General features: G+C 41.8%; 1 protein-coding gene across 1 annotated transcript in view; it reads right to left on the bottom strand.

The window, feature by feature from the left end:
• ANTXR1 (ANTXR cell adhesion molecule 1) overlaps positions 1-26759 on the bottom strand; it is a 278540-nt gene that overhangs the window by 238105 nt on the left and 13676 nt on the right. Inside the window, exons 2-3 of the mRNA XM_033949187.1 lie at positions 12370-12441; positions 11073-11144 (exon numbers count right to left, since the gene is read on the bottom strand). Coding sequence (XP_033805078.1) covers positions 11073-11144; positions 12370-12441 — 144 coding nt within the window. The remainder of the gene's footprint in view (positions 1-11072; positions 11145-12369; positions 12442-26759) is intronic.

Below are 26759 nucleotides of genomic sequence, written 5' to 3'. Positions count from 1 at the left end.
CTGCTGCTAACTTCAGCATAGTTAGCAGCTGCCACGCAATGTCCTAGCCTCCTTTTATTTATTAACAATTTTCCATACCGTTTAGAACTAAACGGTTTACATAATTTGCATACATAATTTTAAAACAGAAACATGATAAAATAAACATACAAACAATCCTCAGAAATCATGACTACAAAATAATACCATAACTTGCATAGTAAAGATAATGAATAGTTCATCAACTCTGCCAGGGAGGAAAATTATTGGCTTGAGAAAGGCGTCTTTAGTAATTTTCTAAATATGCCCTTTTCAAAGCAATTTCGTATCTGACCCACCAGGGAGTTCCATAGCTTATCTCCTGCACAACAAAAAGTCATTTAACCAGTCTCAACAAGCCTTGGATTCACAGTCGTCTTCAGTAAAGCTAGATTCTCAGAGCGCAATGATCTTTTTGGGGTATAACTAAGCATATTATTTTTAAACAATTCTGGAATGTTTCCATATAAGAATTGATGACAAATCATTACTGCTTTATACTGTACTCTGAAGGCGCCTGCTAGACAGTGCGATTTTTGGAGATATGGCAAAATGTGATCACATTTAGACAATCCCATAATCAATCTTGCTGCTGCGTTTTGTATAACCGGCAATGCTCTACATCTTGCTTTTGTTATTCCAAGGTACAGGGCATTGTAGTAATTGAGTCTCGACAAAACCGTAGCCTGGACTATAGTATGAAAATCATATGGCGCTAACATTGGTTTTAATCGGTGTAACAAATGCATTTGTGCAAAACATACTTGTACGGTCTTGGTTACTTGCAACTTCATTGTTACTCATCCCCATCCCATCCCACGCTTGTTGGCATAGTTCGATTTCCTTTTTCTGTTTTGTAAAGGCTGTAAGAGCTTCTCTCTGAGAGACACAGTAACATACAGCTTGTGCTATCACTTTTGCCTCTGCTTAATGTTTACTGCATACCGGTAGTACATTCATAAATACATTTATGAAATCTAAATTGTCGTTCCTTAACTAGAACCCTAGTCCTTTGGATGCTTAGCTTCTGTTCTAATGCACAAGGCAGGGGGAAAACAAATTTCCAAGTACATCATGGCCTAGATTCAAGGCAGAGCGACAAAGTTTAGGTGCTGGGGTGACTCGAATTAGGCATGTAATCTATAATGGCAATTCTGCACAGAACTGCTGTTATGGAATACAAACATAAGTCCGCAGTTTCACATCTAACTGTAGATGTAAGCACTTAGGCCCCACTTGGAGTATTGTGTTCAGTTTTGGAGACCGTATCTGGTGAAGGACATAAGAAGACTTGAAACGGTCCAGAGGAGAGCGACCAAAATGGTAGGAGGCTTGAATGCATGGAATGCCCTCTCAGGTGAACAGATGGGACAAAAATGGTAACAGAATTCAAGAAGGAATGAGACAAGGCGAAAAAATTGAGTGACAAGGCAGTGGCTGCTGCCAGAAGAATGCTGGGCTGTATAAAGAGAGGCGTAGTCAGTAGAAGGAAGAAGGTGTTGATGCCCCTGTACAGGTCATTAGTAAGGCCCCACTTGGAGTATTGTGTTCAGTTTTGGAGACCGTATCTGGCGAAGGACGTAAGAAGACTTGAAGCGGTCCAGAAGAGGGCGACGAAAATGATAGGAGGCTTGCGCCAGAAAACGTATGAGGAGAGACTGGAAGCCCTGAATATGTATACCCTAGAGCGGGGGTCGGCAACCCGCGGCTCCAGAGCCACATGCGGCTCTTTTTCAACTTTGCCGCGGCTCCGTTAGTGTGGACGCCCCCTGGCCCACGGGACTCCCACAGGGATGAAAACAGCCTACCTAAATTCTGGCGATGCAGGCATGCAGCTTACAAGTCCGGCGTCGCGGCGGGAAATAGCCATGCTGAGCAGTGAGCTCAGCACGTACACAGATGAAAGCCTTGCTTGCTGATTGGTCCGGCAGCCCCGCAGTGTTAGATTTGTTTTATAATGGTTTTGCGGCTCCAAGTTTTTTTTCTTTTCGAAAACGGGTCCAAGTGGCTCTTTATGTCTTAAAGGTTGCAGACCCCTGCCCTAGAGGAAAAGAGGGACAGGGGAGATATGATTCAGATGTTCAAATACTTGAAGGGTATTAACGTAGAACAAAATCTTTTTCAGAGGAAGGAAAATGGTAAAACCAGAGGACACAATTTGAGGTTGAGGGGTGGTGGTGGTGGAGAGTAAAATGGTGACTGAGTTCAAAGAAGCATGGGATGAACACAGAGGATCTAGAATCAGAAAATAATATTAAATATTGAACTAAGGCCAGTACTGGGCAGACTTGCACGGTCTGTGTATGGCTGTTTGGTGGGGGATGGGCTGGGGAGGGCTTCAGTGGCTGGGAGGGTGTAGATGGGCTGGAGTAGGTTTTAACGGAGATTTTGGCAGTTGGAACCCAAGCACAGTACCGGGTAGAGCTTGGGATGCTTGCCCAGAAATAGATAAGAAGAAAAAATTAAAAAAATTTAAATTGAATCAGGTTGGGCAGACTGGATGGACCATTCGGGTCTTTATCTGCTGTCATCTACTATGTTACTATGTTACTATGTCAAAGGCTGGTGTAAATGCTTGAACCTTTTTGGTAGGTAGGCACGTAACTCCTAGCATCTATAACATCTATAACATGCACTCTTAACTTCTTGCATGGCCCTGGTCCATCTATGCCCCTAGAAGAAACCATCAAGAAAAAAAGGGGGGAGGGGAACAGAGGTACCCATGTAACAGGTAATCAAACAAGCAAAAAAAAGGTGGGATTAGCAACACTGTATCCAGATGAACTTTATTGGTAAAGGACACAACACAGTCTGGGTTTCAGCATAAAAGGCCTGATTCTATAAACAGTGTTTTGAGAACGCCATTAAAAGCGAATTAAAAACCAATTACAAAACCATTAAAGTTGCGCATGGAATTCAGCCCAGTGACAACTGATACATAAGTCAAGGTGCCTATGCACGCCTAACCACACAGAAGGCATAGTTAGGGGTAGAGAACAGACATCATTGCTTTGGTGATACACCATGGTTAACTAGCACCACGAAGCCAGGACTCCGAGGACTTGCTCTGCAGTACTAGTTAACCATGGTGTATCACCAACGTGTTTGACTGATGTTTGTCAGTTTGAGGTGACATTTATTGAAGACTGGACTCCTGCGGAAGGCATTTTGGGCCTGATTCTATAAACTGCGTCGAGAGGTGCCTACATTTTAGGCACTGCTTAGCGTAGTTGTCGATAAAAAAAACCCCAGTGCCTTTTATAGAATCATGCCTAGTGCACTTAAGGCATTGGACTTAGGCATTGCTTTTCACTCACCTAATTTGGAGGCACCTATGTCGAATATCTAATGATGACTAAGTCAACCACGCATATTCTCCACCCATAACCGCACCTATTTCGGGTACAACATAAGGTAATTTCTGTGGCTCATCAAACTGTATAACATCAAACACCATGGTATTTTTGGTAAGTTGTGGTGCTGTATAAACCTAATAGATCTTTATGATTTGAAAATCAAAGGCTATTGAATTCAATAGCGCAAGGAAATTATGCCACTACTAGAGCGATGACTTTCTGCATTGCTGGTATTAAGATGTGGAACGCTTTGGTGGGTCATTTACAACTAAGTGTAAACACGTTACAATTTAAGAAACAATTAAATACTCAGCTGTTTGTCACTGCATTCCTGTGATTTATCGACCGTGACTTGAAAGGAAGAGACTGTTACCCATGGAGTTTTAAAGATTTTAGTTTGTCTGTTATTTTATGCATGTTCTTATTGGCGTAAGCTGTTTAGTTTTCTTAAACGGTATAAAAAATAAATACTGTTTAAGATAGGCATTGTTAGGCGTCCTTAGGCATGGAAAGGGCGCCTCCTCTTAGGAGTCACTAGGTGTCCTAAGATTTCATCGCCAAACTCTTAAAATGTTTAATTAATGGGAGGTTTTTGATTGGCTGAAAACCAGCATAGTCAATTATTTATGTTTATTAAAACTTTTTATACCGCAGAACAGCCTAAAAACGGATCCAAGCGGTGTACGATATAATACATATTCATCAAGAAAGGAACTCCATTTAAAAATAGGATAGAAAAGAATAAAAGCAAAAGTTAAAAATTTTTTTTCTTCTAAAAATGCAAAGCAATCAACATCTCCATCGTAATAATTCTAATAACAATTCTAATAAAAACAGTCAAATCTTAATAAACCATAATTAATACATACAATAAACCATAGTTAATACATACAATTAAAATATTTGTTTTTCCATATCAAAAATTAATCATGCCAATTTTTCCATATTAAAAATGAATCACGCCTATTAAGCCAATTAAAAAATAAAAGTTGGGCGTGGATCCCAAACTTAGGTGTTACTAGGCGGCTGCAATTAGGGCGCCCAGCGGTGCCTAATATAGGCACCATTTATAGAATTCCCATCTTTATGCCGAAACACGGAACATGTTAGGTCCTTTACACACCCATTGGCTTTACTTGAGTTGCAATTGTGTTATTATTGACTATTGCAATCAAGATTTTTACCAATCAAAGTAATCTGGACACAAAGGGCTCGTTTTATCAAGCCGCGCTAGCGGTTTAACGCGCGTAATAGCGTGCGTTAAACCGCCGGCCGCGCTAGCCGCTGCCGCCTCCTCTTGAGCAGGCGGTAATTTTTGGCCAGCGCCGGGGTTAGCGGGTGATGAAAAGTCACGTGCGTTAACCTCGCTAGCGCGGCTTGATAAAAGGAGCCCAAAATGTTTTTGCCTGTTGGACAATCTGTTCCCCTCCCACATTGTGTGTGATAGAATTCAAAGGCGGACTAAAGTGTTTCCTTTTCAAAGACGCTTTTGAGTAATAGCCTCTTCCTCTCCACTCTTATATTTATTTATTTATTTCTTTGCACTCTCTCCACTTTCAAAAAAATAAATAAATAAATAAATAAAAAGGATCTTCTCATTATCAAAGAGGACCTTTCCTCCCCCTCCTCGTATTCTTCCCTTTTTGTGTATGCTTTTCTGAAATTATTGTATTTCATCATTACTTACCCATTGTTTACATTACATTACATTACATTAGTGATTTCTATTCCGCTTGTACCTTGCGGTTCAAAATGGATTACATTGGAAGAGAGCTGGACATTTCCAGGAGGTTGCATTACATTAGAAAATTGCTGGTACAGGTTACAAATTGAGGATTCATATTATATTACATTGGAAAGATTTTAGGTTACATTACAAAGATAATTCAGATTAGCATTACATTGGGGACAATTTCGGGTTGCGTTACAGTGATGAATATCCGGCTTCCTTATATTGGTAGATATCTGGAGATATTAGGATACTGGTTGATTACTTGGGTGTCCGGTACTTTTTGGGACGCTGAAGAAGTGAGCTATACATTGGAAGAAAAAAAGAATAAAGATGGGATGGGAATGAGGGGGAGATTAAGTTGATTGAATATACTTTTTGAATAAAAGTGTTTTGATTTCTTTTCGGAATGCTTTTAGGTCTGATGTAGTGGTTAATAGTTTGGAGATGGAGGGATCAAGTTTTGCTGCTTGCGTTGCAAGGAGATTATCATATAGCTTTTTGCGATGAATGCCTTTGAGTGGTGGGTAGGAAAATGGGGTCAGAGTTCTTCTTGTTCTGGGTGGAAGGTTACGGTTTAGGCGATTGTTTAGGTAGGAGGGTGCAGTACCGTAAATTACTTTGAAGAGTAGAATGTATAGTTTGAATTGATTTCTAGCTCGAATCGGTAGCCAATGTGAATCTAGGTAGGCATTGGTGAAGTGGTCATATTTTCTGAGGGAATAGATTAGTCTGAGAGCAGTATTCTGTAGTTGTTTGATCATGTTTGTGGGGCATGGAAAGTAGAGGATATTGCAGTAGTCTACAAGTCTGAGTACAAGTGATTGAACTATGATTCTATATTGTTCTTTGTCAAAGAATTTTCTGATTTTTCTTAGGTTGCGCATTGTGAAAAATGCTTTTTGGGTGGTTTTGTTGATTTGAGTTTGCATTGTGCAACATGTGTCTATCTGCACTCCAAGGATTTTGAGTGAGGACTGTATTGGGTATTTGGTTGCTTTAATTTCCAGATCTGTTGTGGATGGATTTTTGTCTGTTTCTAGCATTAGGAATTTGGTTTTGTCCGAGTTCAGTTTGAGTTAGTGGTTAGTCATCTATTTTTCTACTTCCTCCAGTAATGTTTCCAGGTGTCCTGATGAGGTGAGGTCTTGGGTTTACATGTCCAGTCTCTAATCTGTCTTGTTGATATGCCCTTGTAAGTCTCCCCCTTGTTTTTAACATTGTAAAACGCTTAGAATTAATGATAGGTATTTAAACAAATTTTAATAAAACTTGGAAACTTGGAAAATAGCAACCACTAGCAATTAGCACCAATTAACACAAATTTAAACCAATAATTGGGTATTAACTCTAATTAACAGCCAAATATTAAGTTATTCTGTAAAATACACCTGCAAATCTATGTGTGAGACACAAATGTGGGTACACAAGTTTATAGAATCAGGGGGCAAATGTCTTTAAGCACAGAGAAGTCAGCCTTGTATGATGGGTTTCTTATGAATGAAATAGCATTTTAATAGCATGACAACAGCTGTCGATCCATATATTTCATCCTATATTAATTACCAATTTGAATAACATTTTTTTGTGGTGATCAAACACGAGGTGCTAATCCTTGTGAGATGCTAGATGTTTGTTTTCCCAACAAGTACAAATAATCCTTCCTTCACAGAAGAGGGTGATAAAACATTTCCCTATATCAGATACAGACAAACCTTGGATAGCGAGTAACGTGGTTTGTGAGTGTTTTGCAAGACGAGCAAAACATTTTATTAAATTTTAACTCGATAAACGAGCGTTGTCTTGCAGTACGAGCAAGTATACGCACGTCACGTCAACTACGCACAATATACGTAAGTCGTATTGCTGACCGCGGCTGAACGCAAAACAAGCACCTGCAGTTCAAGTGTGCACAACATACGCACATCTCAAACTGAGCGTGGCTGAACGTAATAAAAGCATCACGCCCAATTCACCCGCAGTGCAGTGACTGTTTGAAACAAGCGAGGTATTGCAATACAAGCACGTACAGTACTGTATTTTGTATTAAAGTTTTGAGGTTGTGGAACGAATCGAGTTTCCATTATATCTTCTGGGGAAATTTGCTTTGATATACAAGTGCTTTGGATTACAAGCATGCTTCCGGAACGAATTATGCTCACAAACCAAGGTTTTACTGTATTATTCTTTCTAATCTCAGTTTTATAACCACCTCAGCCATCAAAGATCATAACAATGGACTATGAGTCAGAAAGCCTTTTATATGACATCAGAGCAAGTCACTATCTTCCTGCGCCTCTAGGACTCAACGGACAACAAGGAATTTTCTTAATATGCCTTTCTTTATCAACTCACTGATTTATTTATACACTAACTCATTCATCTTGAAATATTTCTTCTCTTCTATTAGGTAGAATCTTTGCACTCTATTCTTGGACTAACAAGATAAGAGTTATCCAAAGATGAAGACACACAGAAATCTTGAGGCCGCGGAGACCCCTTCTTCTGAAATCACCATTATGCTTACTTGGTTTTCTCTTTGACTTTTAGTTATCATTTATTTAAATATTTGCTTAAATTTTAATGGCCCCTCTCATTGTCATAGCTGGCTCAATAGTATTAAGACAGCTGTTTCAGTGCTGTTGCCCTCCTAAGCTCTGGAATGTACTCTACCTCATTATTACAACTGAGTTATCATTTCCAAAATTTGAAAGTGCTCTTAAGACATTTTTTTTCCTCAAGCATTTCCTACAGTTAATTTTGGTTAATATTAGACTCAACGATTGCAACTTATGATTTCCCCTCCCCCTTTGTGATTTTATTGCAACTTTAACCTAACCATTTTTCCCTAATTGCTCATCGCTTGCTTTTCTTTTAAGTGCAAATCTTTGTCATTCCCTTCCCTAATTTTATTTACAATTTAAAGTTTTGGTAAACCACTTACCGTATTTCCCCATATATAGGCCGCGGCCTATACATGGGTTTTACAAACCCGTGTATGGAGGAACGGCCTAGTTATATGGGGCGGCCTATGTATGGACTTTACATCATCCCCCCACCACCAACCCTGGTACCTTTATCGGAGCCCCCTGGATCGCGAATCTCCAACAATGCAGGGCAGCCACGATCTCTTCGTCATTCGGCCTGCCTCCATACTGCTTGCTGAGTGACTGACATCAGCTCTCACAAGTCTTGCGGGCAGTGTGGGGGCAGGCCGGATGCCCCGCACCGTTTGAGATTTGCTGTCTGCCATCCAGGGGGCTCCGATAAAGGTACCGGGGGTGGGGGGATGATGTTAAAAGGCAGGGAAGGTACAGGAAGATAAGCCGCTGCTAATACCATGGGGCGGCTTATCTTCCGTTTTTTTAAACATAGGCCGCCCTTTTCTGTGGCCTATACATGGGTGTGGCCTATGTAGAGGGGTGGCCTAGCCGTAGTTTTGTACTGATGTGCAGTACAGGGTGCCCACAAAAACACTCCTTGATTTTAAATGGTTACAAAACCAAAATTTATTGGAATATTCCTTCACCTTTGAGGCTTCAGTTTCATCAACTCATAAAGTTTCATATGGTATCTGTTGATTACATAAACTCGATGTGTGCCCCCACCTGTTACTCAGCAAACAACATGGTCATGTATGGTCGCCATACATGAAGAAGGACGCGGTATTACTCGAAAGGGTCTAGAGAAGAGCGACCAAGATGGTTAAGGGGTTGGAGGAGCTGCTGTACAGTGAAAGATTAGAGAAACTGGGCCTCTTCTCCCTCGAACAGAGGAAATTGAGAAGGGACATAATCAAAACATTCAAGGTACTGAAGGGGATAGACTTAGTAGATAAGAACAGGTTGTTCACCCTCTCCAAGGTAGGGAGAATGAGAGGACACTCTCTAAAGTTAAAGGGGGATAGATTCCGTACAAACGTAAGAAAGTTCTTCTTCACCCAGAGAGTGGTAGAAAACTAGAACGCTCTTCCGGAGTCTGTCATAGGGGAAAACACCCTCCAGGGATTCAAGACAAAGTTAGACAAGTTCCTGCTGAACAAGAACGTGCACTGGTAGGGCTAGTCTCAGTTAGGGCACTGGTCTTTGACCAGAGGGCCACCGCGTGAGCGGACTGCTGGGCATGATGGACCACTGGTCTGACCCAGCAGCGGCAATTCTTATGTTCTTATGAGATTTACAATCTGAATAAAATATTCTGGCATAAAACAACATTGCTGTTTGCTGATGATAAATAAAACACAGGAGTCTGAACCTTCCACTTTCCATAAGACAGTTACCCTAGATTCATGAGACATACCTCTGTATTCTTCATTTGCCGCCTTATATGTTTATGCAACTTTCTTATAATTTTACTAAAAAGATCAACAATGCTGAACACTTGAAATGTCACAAATAGTCCAGTCTGTGTCTACTCACAATTCATATACACCAACCACCCAGAGCTTTGAGATTAGCTGAATCGGCACTTTTAGACATTCCCTCTCTCCATAAAATAAGAGCGGAGGAATATCAATTGGCTATTTTCAATACCGCATGGCCTAAACGTTGGAACTTGTTATCACAGAAGCTGAGAGTAATTCAAAGCACTGAGATGTATAAAAGAGAGTTAAAAATCTTTGTGCTCCAGCAGGTATTGAGGGAGATGAACTTTTTCTTGAGCACATTAAATAAACTGGTATAATATTGCAGGGAACAAATTAAATGCTATTGTATTTGTTTGACAGTTCTGTAATGCTATTGTTATGCGGTATGATCAGGCTGTAGGTTATTTTATGAATATTACCTGACAAGAATTCTGCAGATTGTGAGGGCTATAAATATTCCGAGTGCTTCTCATTCAGAATACTCCAAACAACACTCTTATTTGAAATTAAAAATCTGCTGTGAGGGTTATCAATCCAAGCTTAGGGCAGAGTGTGCAGATTTAATAAAATAATAACTTTATTTTTGTATTTAACACCTCCAATTTACTCCTCACAACAGGTGTTGTATCCCCAGATCCTCAGAAGTACCACCTAGGGCTCATCTATATTCATTGTCCTCACTGGATCTTATAGCTGATTAGATTTCAATATTTTATCTATTTAAACACCATTTCAGCATGTGTATATTGCAGATACTTAACTTATAAATGTGGTCTTCCTTTCAGGGATTTAATGCGAACATGTTTCACCCATGAAGTTTTTTTCAAGGCTCGTTAGCCCTATTAAAAGCTTAGCGCCGCTGTATCCGACCATTGAATGTATCCTTCCCCCATGCCCCAGCAACCTTTAGATCCTCATCTCCCTCTAACAGCCTCACATACTCAACTCATTTGTCTCCTGTCACCCTGCTTCAACCTTGCTACTTTCTTTTTCTTTGGCCAGCAGGAACCCAGGATCTCCTATTTTTTATAGTAAGCCTATGGATCTCCACTGGTCTCACAAATCCAACTGAGATCCTTCTCCCACCTGGGCCAAGAGATCTTCACTGGTTTAGCAGCTTTGAACAAGCTCCTCCTCCCATCTTCAATCCTGCACAGCTCCAGTTGGGCTCTTCCTTCTATCTTCAGTAGCAGGGCCCAGGGATATCCATTGCCCTTGTATTTCCAGATTGTTACTCTTTCCATCTTTGGCTGACAGGGTCTGAGGATCATCACTGGCATCACAACTTTGGCTAGGCTCTGCCATCCATCTTCAGATGGTGGGGCCTAGGAATCTCCACTGGCCTAACAACTCTGCCCTCCGATACATGAGAAAAGGGGTTGTGTTCTATTATCTGTGTCTCATACCTAATGCCTACGATTTAGTATATCTATGATTGATCAAATTGAAAGAAAGACAAACAGTCATTTGACCGGAAGTCAGAAGATACAAAATCATAAAATGTGACCTAGGTAGAGGAAGAGGAAGTACAAAGGTATGGTCCATGACATCATTAGGGATAGATTTTAACTATAAAGTAATTTGTGGAAACAGAAGGACTCACCTGTCTTCAGTTAACCTCATTAGAATTGAACCTCTTGTCGAGAAAACTATAAAAGACATTCTCAACTGGGGGCTGCAAGAAAAAAAGAGGAACAAAATTGTTGAATAATAAAGTTAGCCAACAAAATACCTCACATATGACCCCCTTTTCTTGTTTCTTCTCCCCTATTCCACTATTTTGTCTTACTATGCTCCTCCTTAATAATGGTTTCCTTCAGCTTCCCTTTCACCACCCTCCAAACCCTTAGCTTCAGCTAGGCTTCCTAGATTGTAGGATAAGACTAGACAGTAGGCTTCCGGCAAGGTTGTAAGGTGAAGATTCATTTTACAAGATGTGAGGCAACCAGACTATTCAACTGACAGTCTAGTTAATTATCTGAGTGCATTTTTACTTTTGATTATTTAATCCTAATCAGTCCTAATCCGTTATAGTTTTAGCTTTACCCTCTTTTTATTTTACTTTGTCCGGGTATTGAAAAGCTGGTGAGATCAGGGCCGGGGCCCAAAGAGATGAGGTTTGTGTGGGGCTAGATTTGGGGGACAGAACAGGGTAGGGCTGGGGGGCATAATGGGGCAGACCCAGGGGTGGAATGGGGTGGACCTGGGGGTGGTACAGCGTGGGGTCATGCATCCTCTTTTACCAGATGGAAAATCAGTTAACCCTTTGTAAACCTATGACTATTTCATTTTGTACTAGGTCTCATAGTCCCCGAGATAGATCCTAAACTCAAACACCAGTGCCCTTTACCCAGTGGTGTAGCGAGGGTGAGAGGCACCCGGAGCGGTGGTGCCCCCCCCCCTCGAACACACGCCCTTTCCCTTCCCCATGCCTTTTAAACTTTCCTGGTGCGAGCAGCATCACTAACATTCTGCCCGCGTCAGCTCTTCCTCCGGCGTCACTTTCTAGACATGGGATCCAGAAGTAATGTCAGAGGGAGAGTCGACAATGGTGTGAGCAGCAGGTTAGAGTTGACGCTCACGCCAGCGAAGAGCTAGAGGTACAGTGGGAAGTGAAGGCACGTGCATGGCGGGGGGGGGGGCAGGGCGGAGAGGAGGATGGTGCCACTGCCCCCCACCATGACGGCGCCTGGGTTGGACCGCCCCCTCCCCCTTACTAGGCTGCTGCCTGTACCATTTTTCCAAGATGCTTCAAAGTACTGAATCTCATCATAGGATAAAATGCATAAGTTGTGAACATCTGAAAGAAAGTTGTAGGCATAGACGCTGCACATCATACATGTGGGCTGCAATTCTCAAGAGCATGGTTTAGAAACCAAGAAAATGACTTTTCTATTTACCTTAGGAACTTTTGGGCCAAATGTTCAACAAAGTAAAAGATTTCACTCCAGTGGTGTAGAACACTTCCTGATCTGTGAAAACAGTACAAAAAAAATCCCTATTAATCAATTTGGTCATGCCTACTAGCCATCATTTTTCTGTTAAAATAATAATAATAATAACCATTTATATACCTCAGGACCATGAAGTTCTATGCGGTTTACAATGATTATAAAAAATGTTACAAATTGAGTAGAATTGACATAGTTAATATCTATTGTTTAGCAGTTCTAGAGATCTGGTATTGAGAGAGAGATTGTGTGAATCAGTTTCCTATGTACTTTAGGAACAGATATGTTTTTAGTTGTCTCCTAAATTCCCTATAAGCGTAAATAGTTGTTTCAGATCATTGCTCCATAATGCTGCTTGATAAGAGAGAAGATGTTGGTGATGAATTTTGAATTTACATCCTCTAACCGGGGGGGGAAAGCAACCTCTCGAACTGTAGATGGGGTTTCTTCAGCTTTGAAATTTCCTCCTGTTTCTCTATACAAAACTCCTAAAAAAAAGTTCTTATGTGGGCTGCACCTGCTTTTATAAAACATGTGGTCCTACAGGCAATGCATAATTTCTGGCTATTAAAGTCAACGAACAGCCAATTTGGGATGGGCTGGAGATGATAGAAACAGTTCTACTAAGAGCAATGAAATTCAGCAGCTCTTCATATAACATGCATCATAAATGCTGACATGCAAATAGAAGGAAGTTATCTATATTTATTTAATTAGTTATTCTATTTTCTATACCATTCTCCCAGGGGAGCTCAGAATGGTTTACATTAATTTATTCAGGTATTCATACAGTCATGTGTATGTACGTATTCAATGATGGTTATGAGGTGATTCCCTCACCTTCTGTGGTATTGCCAGTCCCTGACCTGATGAGTAATGAACTGTGGACCTGTTGCATGGCAGCACTGTCACTGAACCACCAGGCCTCTGCCTGTGGATGTGACGTGAATTGCTTCAGACTCTTAGCTTTCAGTATCTACCCTGTCTCTCCCCTTCACAAAACGACTGAAAAATAAAGATTCACTAATTAAAATGTCAGAGGATGTAGTCAAGGTGACCAACATACAGTACTGTAATTGGATTTAGAGGAAGACTAGACTAGTTCCTGAAGAAAAGTCCATTAAAAATGATTACCCAGGTAGGCCTAGGAAAGGTTCGATAGGATTATCCCTGAAAATGAACTTTGGGCAACAGATCCACTTTTTGGGATCTGCTGGACACTTGTGACCTGGACTGGCCACTGCTGGAGACAGGGTGCTGGGCTCAATGGACCTTGGTCTATCTCAGCATGAATTTTTTTATATTCATAAAATAACCAAAAGGAGACTTGAAGAACCAGTAGAAAAAACACATGCAACAGTGATAATTGTTCATCTTTGAACTTGAAAGAACTGAGAGCAGTTTCTGCTAACTCCTGCCTTCTCACCCAGAAGCATATCACAATCTTTTAGCTGATATAAGCACATAAGCACATACGCATTGCCTCCGCTGGGTCAGACCAGAGGTCCATCATGCCCAGCAGTCCGCACACGCGGAGGCCCATCAGGTCCAGGACCTGTGCAGTAGTCCTCTATCCGAACTCTTCTATCCCCTTTTCTTCAGAAAGTTGCCCAATCCCTTCTTGAACCCCAATACTAACTAGAAACGCCTTCACCGGACCAGACTTTAGGTCCATCTATTTTGGCGACCCGCACACGCGGAGGCTAAGCCAGGTGCTCCCAGATGGAGACCCTGATTACCCATATCCCTCAATGTGATTTGCAAGGAGGTGTGCATCCAACTCACGCTTGATGGACTACATTTGTGGGATGCATCATGGAGATGCATTGAGCTTAAGATGTTACACTACAAGGGGTTTTTTTTTCCTGTTAGGAAGTACTGAATCAGTAGGTTCTGTTTCCAAAGAATTTCTACCAAAGCACAGGAACGAGGCCACAACACTCCAGCACCAGAGTGAGGTCAGATCTCTGCTGGGTTTGGGAGAGAGATTTTTCTTCCTTATAGTACCGTGAAAAGCCACTGGAGCATAGATGTCATGACATAACCTGGATATCCCATGATGTCAGCACCATATATGAACTCACAGTTGAAATCAATTCCTCTTGAGTGTGATTCTTTGGTTTATCTGGATTATATATGCTAGACATACTGTAAGAATATGAATAACCTTATGAGCCAGACCAATGATCCATCTAACCCAGGAGCCTGTCCTCACGGTGGCCAAATCAGGTCACTAGTACCTGGCAAAAATCCAAAGAGTAGCAAGATCCATAGTAGAGTAGAGCTTAGGTCTGAACTTAACATGCCTAACTTTATTTACTAATGCTTGAAGTATGGGAAACAAGATTCTGGATCCATGCTACCGATTACATTACATTACATTACATTAGTGATTTTTATTCCGCTTGTACCTTGCGGTTCAAAGCGGATTACATAAGAAGAGAACTGGACATTTCCAGGATGGTACATGACAATAGAGAATACAGTTTGAGGATAGAGACTTAATAACAGAATGATAGTAAAGACTTAATAACATCGGAAGATGTTTTGGACGGCAGTGTTTTGGTTTCTTGGGGGATGGGGTGAGGGAGGTTAGGTAGATTGTATATATTTTTTGAACAGCAGTGTTTTGATTTCTTTACGGAATGTCTTGAGGTCTGATGTTGTGGTTAACAATCTGGTGATGGAAGGTTCGAGTTTTGCAGCATGTGTTGCCAGGAGGCTATCATAAAGCTTTTTGCGGTGAGTACCCTTGAGTGGTGGGTATGTGAATGATGTCAGTGTTCTTCTTGTTCTGGTTGGAAGGTTACGGTTTTAGGCGGTCATTTAGGTAGGTGGGTGCAGTACCGTTAATTACTTTGAAGAGTAGACAGTATAGTTTGAATTGAATTCTGGCTCGAATCGGTAGCCAGTGTGAGTCTAGGTAGGCATTGGTGATGTGGTCAAATTTTCCGAGTGAGTAAATTAGTCTAAGGGCTGTGTTCTGAACGGTTTTGAAGTTTTTTGATCATGTTTGTGGGGCATGGTAGATAAAGGATATTGCAGTAGTCCACGAGACCTAGTACCAGGGATTGTACAATTATCCTGTAGTGTTCTTTGTCAAAGAATTTCCTTATTTTTCTTAAGTTGCGCATTGTGAAGAATGCTTTTTGGGTAGTTTTGTTGATCTGGGTCTGCATAGTGCAACTTCTGTCTATCAGCACTCCCAAGATTCTGAGTGAGGTCTGGATTGGGTATTTGGTTGCTTTAATTTCTAGGTCTGTTATGGATGGGTTTTTGTCCGTTTCAAGCATTAGGAATTTGGTTTTGTCCGAGTTTAGTTTCAGTTTGTGGTTTGTCATCCATTTTTCTACTTCATCCAGAATTATTTCCAGGTGTCCTGTTGAGGTGTGATCTTGGATTTCAAAGGGGAGGAGAATAGTTATGTCATCTGCGTAGCTGAATGATGTTACATTTAGGTTGTCTAGAGTGGTGCCGAGGGAGGAGATGAAGAGATTGAATAGAATGGGCGATAGTGGTGACCCCTGCGGGACTCCGCATGGATTTGACCATGAGTTAGATTTCGTGTTGTTTGTCTTAACTCTGTACGCTCTTGTTTTAAGGAATCCTTGGAACCAATTGTAAACCACCCCTGAGATCCCGATTGCATCAAGTATCTGGAGTAATATGGTGTGATCGACTAGATCGAAGGCGGTGGAAAGATCCAGTTGGATAATTAGGATCCTGTGTCCTTTACTGAGGTGTTGTCGGGCTATGTCTAGTAGTGTTGCTAGTAGTGTTTCCGTGCTGTGGTGAGATCTAAATCCTGATTGAGAGGAGTGAAGTATATTATGGTCAAATAGGTAGTTGGGTGAGGTATTGAGCCACAAGTCCTTCAATCAGTTTGACATATAATGGGATCGAAGCGATAGGTCTGTAGTTGGTAGGAGCGTCTATAGGGCCTTTTTGATCTTTCAGTAGGGGTGTGATTATGATCTCTCCAAGATCTTGTGGGAATTGACCTTCTATGAGAGTGCTTTGAATCCATTGCATGAGGTTGGTTTTGAATTTAAGGGAGGCATTTGTTAGCAGATACGATGGGCAGTAGTTCAAGTCGCATGAGGCGTGGCTGTATTTTTTGTATAGTCGGTTCAAATCAGACCATTGTAGAGTTGGGAATGTGGTCCATGTTCTGTCTGCAGATATGGCTTCTTCCGTTGTGGGGGTTATTATCTCGTAGAGTTTGGTGGTTGAGTTGTTGAGGGTATTTCTGATTGTAGTGATCTTGTGTTTGAAGTGTTCTGCTAGTTGAGAAGCTGTTGGTGGTTTATTGCCTTGAGTGGCAAGGAATGGGTTTGTGTCCGTAAGTTGTTTTACTAAGTTGAAGAGTGTTTTTTGTGTCAGAGGTGTTTGTGCCAATTAGTTTAGAGTAGTATGTTTTGCGCTTTTCTTTTAGTTTGATGTTGTATAGTTTGATTTGGGTTCTCCAAGCGGATTTGGTTTGATCATTTTTTCTTTTTTTTCCAAGATCTTTCAAGTTGTCTGCAGTGCCTTTTTTGTAGGAGCTGCATCAGAAACTGGTTAAGTGGAAGACGGCAGAGGGTAGTGGTTAATGGATCCACCAAGATTCTGGATCCATGCTACCGATCCAGAACAAGCAGTGGATTTCACCATGTCTGCCTCAATAACAGACCACGGGTTTTTCCTCCAGGAAATTATCCAAACCTTTCTTAAAACCAACTATGCTATCCGCTCTCACCACTGTATATATTTATATGGTATAAATATATACATTACTTCAGCCATCATCTTATCTGGCCCTAATGGGCATTCCATTTGGCAAAGTGATTTTCAGCTGGCATTCTTCTTGCCATCGGCATAAAAAACTCATACCCCAAAAATGTAACGATCAAGGGAGAAAATCCTCACTGTTGTGCACAGCTCAATATTTTTACATTTTCATATACTGTATATATATTTTTATATTAACATTTCATATTTTCCTTTTACAAAAGAAGCAAAAAGATAGAAAAAAGTAACTTAGCTCTGGCGCCAGAGGTTAATACCTATGTGACGTGAGGCGAGTCTCTTATTTGAAAGGAAGCTCCAGAATGAGAGGCCATAGGATGAAGTTAAGAGGTGATAGGCTCAGGAGTAATCTAAGGAAATTTACAGAAAGGGTGGTAGGTAAATGGCACAGTCTCCTGGATGGAGACAGAGACTGTGTCTGAATTCAAGAAGGCGTGGGATAGGCACGTGGAATCTCTTAGAGAGAGGAAGAAATAATGGTTACTGCAGATGGGCAGATTGGATGGGCCATTTGGCCTTTATCTGCCATCATGTTTCTATGCTTATGCATCAGCAACTACACTGGCTATAAGGTTGGTGTAAATGCTCACACTTAACTACTATCAATTATATAAGATCTGTACATAACTGGTAAGCATTCCCCTGACCTGCACAGAATTCATTTTCAATATTTAATTGTGAATAATAATAACTTTATTTTTCTATACCGCCATAGTCAGACGACTTCTAGGTGGTTCAACATCGAAAGAAGGCTGGATATTCAGCGAATTACAAATGCATGAGGGGAAAGTTACAGAAGAAAGGGTAGTGGTGGAGGGAAATGTAAGAGGGGTAGGAATGGGGGGATAAAGCTGCAAGTTTTCCTATGGCAACCTTGAAGGGCTCTTTACATATTCCAGTAAAGTTTTATGTTCATCTGATGAAAATGGCATCAAAAGTATCCATGTATCTATTTCACTTCAAAAATATATTTCTTTGGCTAGTAAAGCCCAGGCTTAGCACCAGGGCCAGTACCAAGGGGTGCAAACAAAACAATTGCCCTAGGCCCCATGCCTCTGGGGAACCTAGCTTTCCTGAAGCAGAAGAAAGCACCACCTGCCAGTAAGTTTTGAGGGGCCCTCTCCTGAACTTCTTACCTGGGCTCCAACATGACGATGCCGAGGACATAAGTTGTGCTTGGCTCCTTATGAATTAATGGATAGACATTGTTAGCAACCTGCACTGTACTTACTTGGGGTTTGCTGCTCTGTGTTAACCTTCATTACTCTCAGGAGGAAAAGCAGCAGCTACAGCTGCTATAAATATAGAAATGCAGAAAGTTATTGCAGAAAGATGGCCTTTTTTCCAAGGCTTGAAGAGTAATTTTCTACTGGACTCTAGCCAATTTAATCAAATTATGTATTACAGCCACAGTTTCCAGTTGCAGCAAACTGCATTTTGCATACCTACAGAATGTTACCGTTGATGTTAAACTTCTCTCTGAGGCTTATGTTGAACTTCTGATGCTGCAATTACCCCTGTAACAGTGCGAGCGGGGTTTGGGTCTGGGCCAGTACACAAACAGCCAGACATGAGCACAAAAGGTAAAGGAAACCTCTTTATTAACTCAAAGGAAAGGAAAATCCTGCACCCTGTTTGTTCACAGGGTCAGGCATACACGGAACAGTCTCTTGTTCAAAAGGTTCTGAGAAGGTCCTGCAGCTGACAGGACCCAAAACATGGACTATGACTCGTGACTGCCATGCCTCAAACCCAGTCTTTCAACAGTTTTCCTCAGTCAGGCAACAGGGTCTGGCCCTAGCCAGACTGCAGAGCAAACTCACAGGTGTTCAGCAACAAAAGGAAGGTTGGCTTACCTCAGCTAAGCCGAGTATTCAAGGGTTGTAGTCAAGGCACATACTGGAATCACCTCTACTTCCTCCTTTCTCCCTTGGCCTCTCTGACCTAGCTCTGGCCCTGCCCTTTTATACTTCCTGATTCCTGTCTCCCTGACTCCTCCTTCCCATGTCACTTCCCCTTAAAACAGAGCTACCTATATTGAGGTAGGTCTGACAATGTGAGGGAGTATCCAGCAGGGAGAGTGGTAGCATGTTGTAGACTCCCTCACAGTCCTTCCCCTCAGCTCAACCATACATACCTGGTTGAGTGTCTGCCAGGTCAGAGTCCACCACCCAAGACAAAAGTCAGCATTTGCATTCTCTTGGCCCGCCCAATGTTGCACCTCAAAATCAAAGACCTACAGGTGGAGAAACCACCTTATGATATGAACATTGGAGTCCTTGTGGCGAGCCATCTACTGAAGGGGAGCGTGGTCAGTGACCAACAGAAAATAACAAACCCAGTAAATAGTACTGGTACGTTGCCAAGGCCCATTTGACAGCTAAGGCTTTTTTCTCAATGACTGCATAGTTCCTCTCTCTGGGGAACAATTTGCAGCTAATGTAGGCCACTGGGTGTTCTTCCTAATGCACTTCCTAAACCAGGATGACCCCGAGTCTCACCGCTGAGGAGTCCATCTGCACCACAAAAGGTTGATTGAGGTCTGGGCCAACCAGCACTGATTCTGAGCAGATGTCATCCTTCAAAGCTTCAAAATATAAAATATGGAAAATAAACAAAATTCCACATTTATATATCCTTCAAAGCTTGACATGCCTTGTCCAACTCCAATGTCCACTATATTTTATCTGGGGCATTCTTTGGTAGCAGAGGGGTCATGGGTTACATCTTATCTGCAAACAGTAATTGCCAGTAATATCCCAGAAACCCTAAGAAGGATCACACCTGCTTTGTGGTCTGGGGTACTGGCACCATGGTAATGGCTTCCACCTTCCGGATCTGGGATTTCATTAGGCTGTTCCCAACTGAGTACCCCAGGAAGCATGTCTTTGGACAAGCTGTCAATCCAGCAGTCCGAAAACTTCCAGACTGCTTCTAGTTGGACAAGATGGATCTTACAGTCTTGGCTATAGATGATGCCATCTAAGTAGGTGGTTGCATAGTTCCAGTGCGACCTGAAGAGGCAAACAACCAAGCATTGAAACATAGCAGGGGCTCCATGAAGGCCAAAAGGAAGCACTGTGAACTGGGGCCTTGGGGTATGGAAAAGGCATTTTTCTCCTTAGCCTCCAGCGTAAACGGTACCTGCCAATAACCCTTGGTCAGATCTAGACTCAAAATGAACTGGGCTCCCCCCAGCCTTTCGATGAGCTCATCGACCCTTGGTATGGGATATGCTTCCAACTTAGAGGCAGCATTCACTTTCTGGAAATAGATGCAGAACTGAATGCTCCCAATAGCACTAACAGAATGGGGGAAGACCAGTTATTTGTTGACTCTTCAATAACACATAACTTTAGCATGTCCGATACTTCTTTTGCTACAGTCCCCTGTCGAGCTGCTGGGATTCACTAGTTACAGGGAAATACTTTTAAAACCAATAGGAGGAAAGTTTTTTTCACTCAGAGAATAGTTAAGCTCTGGAATGCATTATCAGAGGTTGTGGTAAGAGTGGATAGCGTAGCTGGTTTTAAGAAAGGTTTGGACAATTTCCTGGAGGAAAAGTCCATAGTCTGTTATTGAGAAAGAAATGAGAGAAGCCACTGCTTGCCCTGGATCGGTAGCATGGAATATTGCTACTCCTTGGGTTTTGGCCAGTTACTAGTGACCTGAATTGGCCACTGTATGAATGGGCTACTGGGCTTGATAGACCATTGATCTGACCCAGTAAGGCTATTGTTATGCTCTTACAGTCACTACTTGAGCTTGGGCTGTTCTGAGGGATACATCCTTGGACTGGGCTCTTAAAATCCCCTAGGGACCCACCCCCACTCCATTTGGGCAGACTATCCAATGGGTCTATGGTATCCTGTTCCTCTTCTTCTGTTACTGGATCCTCATCAACCACAGCCCCCAAGTTCAGGGAACAATACAACTTTTCCTGCTGCTTCTATCACTTACCTATATTAAGCTTGCTGTGACAATGTGAGGGAGTATCCAGCAGGGGGAATTTCAGGACACTACTAAAGGCATACCACTTCCCGATGGCTTTCTGTTCTTAATCATCTTGGTAACCTTTCTCTAAAGTTCCGTCTTTGGCTTTATCTCAACTAATGTGGGCAGAACAAAATTTAGTTTTTTCCCTTATCATATTGTTCATTCCTTCCCTTTCTCAACCTTTTTTGGTTTATTGTAACCTACCGACTCCATTGTATTTTATGTTTACCACCCTTTAAAATTTTTATATTTACTTATTTTAAACTTTTATTGTAAACCGCTTAGACTTACCTTTGGTTTTATATTTGCGGTATTATAATAAATTGACCTTGAACTTGAACTAGCATCTTGTAGATTCCCTCACACCCCTCTCCCAGGTTTGCAATTTCTTCTGTAACTGTAGTTTCCACCAAGTTTTCATAATGATTGGGGGTGCCAAACATGACACAAATTACCCCTCCCTGGATACAAAGAAAGAGCTTGCTCAACATCAGAGGCACATAGCACCCTCTGGCACCCATAGAGCTAGCTCCTATGCAATAGTCGAGGACAAGGAGACAGAGTGCAGCAGTTTAATACAGGAACATCTCCCAGATGGGAGACAACCAGCAAAGAGCCAGACAAAAGAAGAAGCCAGTTTCAGAGGAAAGATTTGATTCTTTCCATACAGACTGCCAGATATAAAGTTGGCCAGAAGAAAAAGAATCCTTGGATCTTAGGAACCTGAGGTGTTTTGCTGGTCCTGGAATCCTACAAGACTGAATCAGTCCCTGAGTATCTGAAAATACTTTTGCAGGCTCAGCAATCCTCAATTTACTGCAGTCAAGCTGAAGAACTTGATGCTGCTCTAAGTAACTGCAATCATTACTAAGACAATGTGATCGCCTCTGAAAGTATTTTTTTTTCTGTGAAGTTTCATGCCTCAGTTACTGGGGAGGCCTAACCTCTGGATGCCTACTGAACCACTTTGTGCTGAATGGAGATACAATTTAGAAACGCGTCAGAACCCGCTGCAGTGAAAACTTCAGTAACACTCTATTTTTTAAATTCAAGTCAAGTTAAGTAATATTTTACTCTTCCCATTTTGAAAATATAGTATAAGCAATCTGATATACTTTTTAATATATACATATAACAAAAAAAACATTTCACTGACTAAAGAAAATGGTGCAATGATAGACTTGTGAAACCGCATTTTGGGGCTTGTCCCCATTTGGGAGTGTCCTACCATCTGGCTCTGAGCACCTTTTGTCAGTTTAAGTGATTTTCATCGCTACTAGTGTTCCCTTTTGTTTTTTACAATCGATACAATTTAGAGGACAGTTCTAGATTAAAAAAAAAAAAAGGGAAAAGAAAAAACATCCATTTATACAATGGTTGTATTCATTCCAGCCAGTGGCGTACCTAGTATATGTGACACCCGGAGCCGATCATTTTTAACATCCCAATCCTCTATATAAAAAAATGATTTTATGTCATAATCCACAAGTCACACAACAAGGGTGCAACTAGGAAAAAGCAGCATCTTAAAAACTGTAGTGAGCAGTAGAACATCAATACACCTATTGTAAAACTAAACAAGCCAGATTAATACAGATCAATCCTGCACAGTCAGTAAAACCATATCCTTTTCATATACAAAAAGAACTCAGGTACACCCTCACCCAGTATGGAATAAGTGATCACAAACTAAAAATAGAAATTTGTAGACAAAAGTTAAACTGTACCACCAAGAAGCGAGACTACAAATGCAACACTGCAGAAAGAGTGACATATGTTCTCTAATACTATGCAAAATATAAAGATAACAGATGTAAATTTGAAAAAAAGCAGGGAAATCCACTGCTTATTCCTATGATAAGCAGCATAAAATCTGTTTTACTACTAGGGGGATCTAGCTAGGTACTTTGGACCTGTTGGGAACATGATACTGGGTTTGATGGTCCTTCGGTCTGTCACAGTATAGCAATTCTTATGTTCTAACAATCACCACAATTACCACTTATGTTCTGACAATCACCACTTTATTTTACAGAAATAAAATAAAAAATAAGAAAATACCATTTTATTGGACTAATCCATTTTTCAGTTAGCTTTCAGAGATCAAAACCTCTTTCTGCAGGTCAGTATACTGCTGTTACGGTATCCTCTCCTGACCTGAGGAAGGGGGTTTTGGTCTTTGAAAGTTAGTACAAATTGTATTAAAATTAGTCCAATAAAAAGATTACCTTATTTCCATTTTCTATTTATAAACTTTTATCAATATAGCAGCTACGATACTACTTTATCTAAAGCAACAAAAAAAATATATTTTCTGCCTTTTGTTGTTTCTGCTTTAATCATCTTCTCATTTCCTTCTTTCCATCCAGCATCTGTCCTCTCTTTCTTACAAGCAGCATCTGACCTTTTTCTCTGTCCCTTCCATCCATTGTCTGCCATCTCTTTCTCTTCCATCAACTGTCCACCCTCTCTCTGCCCCTTCCAATAACTACCCGCCCTCTCACTTCCATCCGGTGTCTGCCCTCTCCCTTTTCCATATGGCATCTTCCCTCTTTCTATGCACCTTCCATAAACTGTCTGTCCTGTGCCCATTCTCTCCTTTGTACATGATTTATTTCAGCTTTACCCCCTCTCTATTTTCTCTCTCTGTCTCCAACCCCCTCCCCCCATGCTCTGGCATCACAAGCAGCATTTGACCTTTTTCTCTGTCCCTTCCATCCATTGTCTGCTATCTCTCTCTTCCATCAACTGTCCACCCTCTCTCCGCCCCTTCCAATAACTGCCCGCCCTCTCACTTCCATCCGGTGTCTGCCCTCTCCCCTTTCCATATGACATCTTCCCTCTTTCTATGCCCCTTCCATAAACTGTCTATCCTGTGCCCATTCTCTCCTTTGTGCATGATTTATTTCAGCTTTACCCCCTCTCCATTTTCTCTCTCTGTCTCCAACCCCCCCCCCCCCCCAATGCTCTGGCATCTCCCTCCTCTCCTTCCCTTCCATCTCTCCTTTCCCCTCCTTTCTCTGGCATCTCCTCTCCTTCTTTTCCTTACTTCATTCCTTCCCTCCTTCCTTTCCCCCTGGTCTGGCATCACTGTCTCCTTCCCTTTCCTTCCCCCATGCCCTGGAATCTCTCCCTCCTCCTCTATAGTCTGGTATCGCCTTTCCTTCTTCCCTCCCCCCTTCCCCTGATATCTCTCTTTCTTTTCCGTTCCCTTCCCTGGTCTTCCTTCTCCCTCTCTCTCCCAATTGGGGGCAGCATTCTCCTCTTCTCTCCCCTTCCCTTCCATCCTCTCTTCTCTCTTTCTTTCTTTGTCATACTTCCCCCCCCCCTCATTGGCAGAGCAGAGTTCACAACTTGCTGCTCAGCTTCAGACCATCCTCTCTGCTGGGTCCCACCTACTTCCTGCTTCTGTGAAGGCAGGACCCTGCAAAGAGAAAGGCCTGACACCGGCAGAGCAGCAAGTTGTGAACGCTGCTGCTGTCGGCCCTGAGAGCACCCCCTTATGTGCTGTACCCAGGGCAGACAGCCCCCTCCCGCCCACCTCTTGGTACGCTACTGCCAGAGGCCCTTCCTTTTCATCATTGCATATTTCTATTTCATTGCTACTATGATGACTATTAATTTAAATGTATTTCATGCTGCTGTTTGAAGAAGAAATGTCTTTCTACCTATCCCCACTTAAGAGTATGGTAATCTATATGAATTAAGCCTATCTTTGTGTTTTTAACTCCTAGCTCTCACTCACTTGTAAAGTACCCCTGTCTGTTTTATCATTCCATCTGTGAGAAATTCCCTAAACCCTATTTGTCTGTTTTGATTAGATTGTAAACTATTTAATGTACAGCATTGAGTTTGTCTAGCAGTGCAATAGAAGTGATAAGTAGTAGTAGTAGTAGTGGAATTACAGGCGGCATGGAGTTTCCACTTTTCCAGAGCCAGCTTGTTTCTCAGTGACAGCTTCAATGGTGCACAAGAGGGTTCATGTCAGCATTACTCTGAGGGAAGTGTTTGGTTCAGGCTTTGCTTCAGTGCTTGTTTGCGACCTGAATTGTGGTTTGATGGCAACAACGTCAAAAAGGGAGAGAAAAATTTAAAAAAGGGCTTATTTGGAAGTGAAAATGCATGTGCCACAGGGGTTTTTGCTGCTAATAGGCCTTAAATTTTGCCATTGACATGTTAATGGCAAAACTTTGCCACCATTTGGTTAATAGCCTCCTAACAGCACCATAACATAGACTGACTTCTGTGGCTTTCAGTTGTCTATGGGGCCCAGAGTTAAATTTGGTTTTCAGAATAACCAATACATACAAATGAAACCATTCCTAAACCACATATCTGCAAACAGTATATTGTACGCAGACACTAGAGTCATTGTGGATATTACAAAAAAAAAAAAAAAGTTTGTTAAGAGCTGCAAAGAAATTTGGGGAAAACCCAGAATCACCTTGGGTTTCTGGCATTGCAGCAGGAAATACTTTGGGCAGGCTAGATGGGGCTTATAGCTTTCATGTGTCATATTCTATGTCTCTATGATTCCATGACCTCGAGGACTGAAGTTGAGAACTACTGACCTAGCCTGAGTGTGTTGAAGCTGGAAGAGGAATCCAGCTGTAGCCAATTAGCTGAAAGTCTCATCAGCATTTTTAAGTCAGCTAGATCAAACCGGAGAAACAAATCCAGCATTGCAGGCTCCAGCCTCAGGATATTGTCTATAAATAGCACAAAGAGAATAAAAGAAGTTCCTATCTTTTGCACAAAATACAGAATATAACTTAAGGAGGCTTTGTTGCTACAAAGAAAGCTAGCAAATGAGAGAAGACCATTTTCCAAAGCAAGGAGCTCATCCAGGCTAGGGGATCTCATAGGAAGGATACTGATATGTGTTCCTGCAAGGACATGGGACTGGAAGTGGTTCCTGTTTCAGAGGAGAGCATACTGTATAAGGCCCTTTGAAAAGTAAGTTCCCTTGCAGCCCTAGATGGAACAGTATCACAAATGATATCAACCATGGTCAGCCAGATGTGGGAAACATTAACTTGGATGTCAAAGGAGCCACCTGCCTGCTTCCAGAAGCTGGCCATTGATGATCCATTGATTGCCATAAAAATTCACAACTATTCATGCAAAGCCATAGGTGTCGGAACAAGGGAGTCCACAGGGGCCATGGCCTCCCCAAAACTTTTTGGTAGCTGGTTTTAGCTCACCCTTCTCCTGTTGTTATGCTTTAAATCTTTGGGCAGCCACTGCTCAGCCACCATGCAGCGTCAAACAGCAGGCCTGCTTTGGAACCCTTCATTCTATTTTCCGGAGGCAGGCCTGCTTGTGGACGCTGCGCAGTGGCTGTTGAAGATTTAAAGCTAAAGCACCAGGAGGAGATGGGTGGGGAACTTGGGAGCTGCTGAGAGGTAATGCGCTAGGGCGGAGTTCCAGGGCCCTCTCAAACAGCGTTCTGCTGCCTATGTGTTAAACTAATCATCTGTATTAATTTTTAAAACATCTGTAATCATAGACATACAACATACTCAAGCCACTAGGACAGCATACAACTAACAGAG

Source organism: Geotrypetes seraphini, chromosome 6 (assembly GCF_902459505.1).
Source record: "Geotrypetes seraphini chromosome 6, aGeoSer1.1, whole genome shotgun sequence".
Lineage (NCBI taxonomy): Eukaryota > Metazoa > Chordata > Amphibia > Gymnophiona > Dermophiidae > Geotrypetes > Geotrypetes seraphini.
The sequence above is the reverse complement of the archived record's forward strand: the minus strand, read 5'-3'. Positions and strand labels throughout refer to the sequence as shown.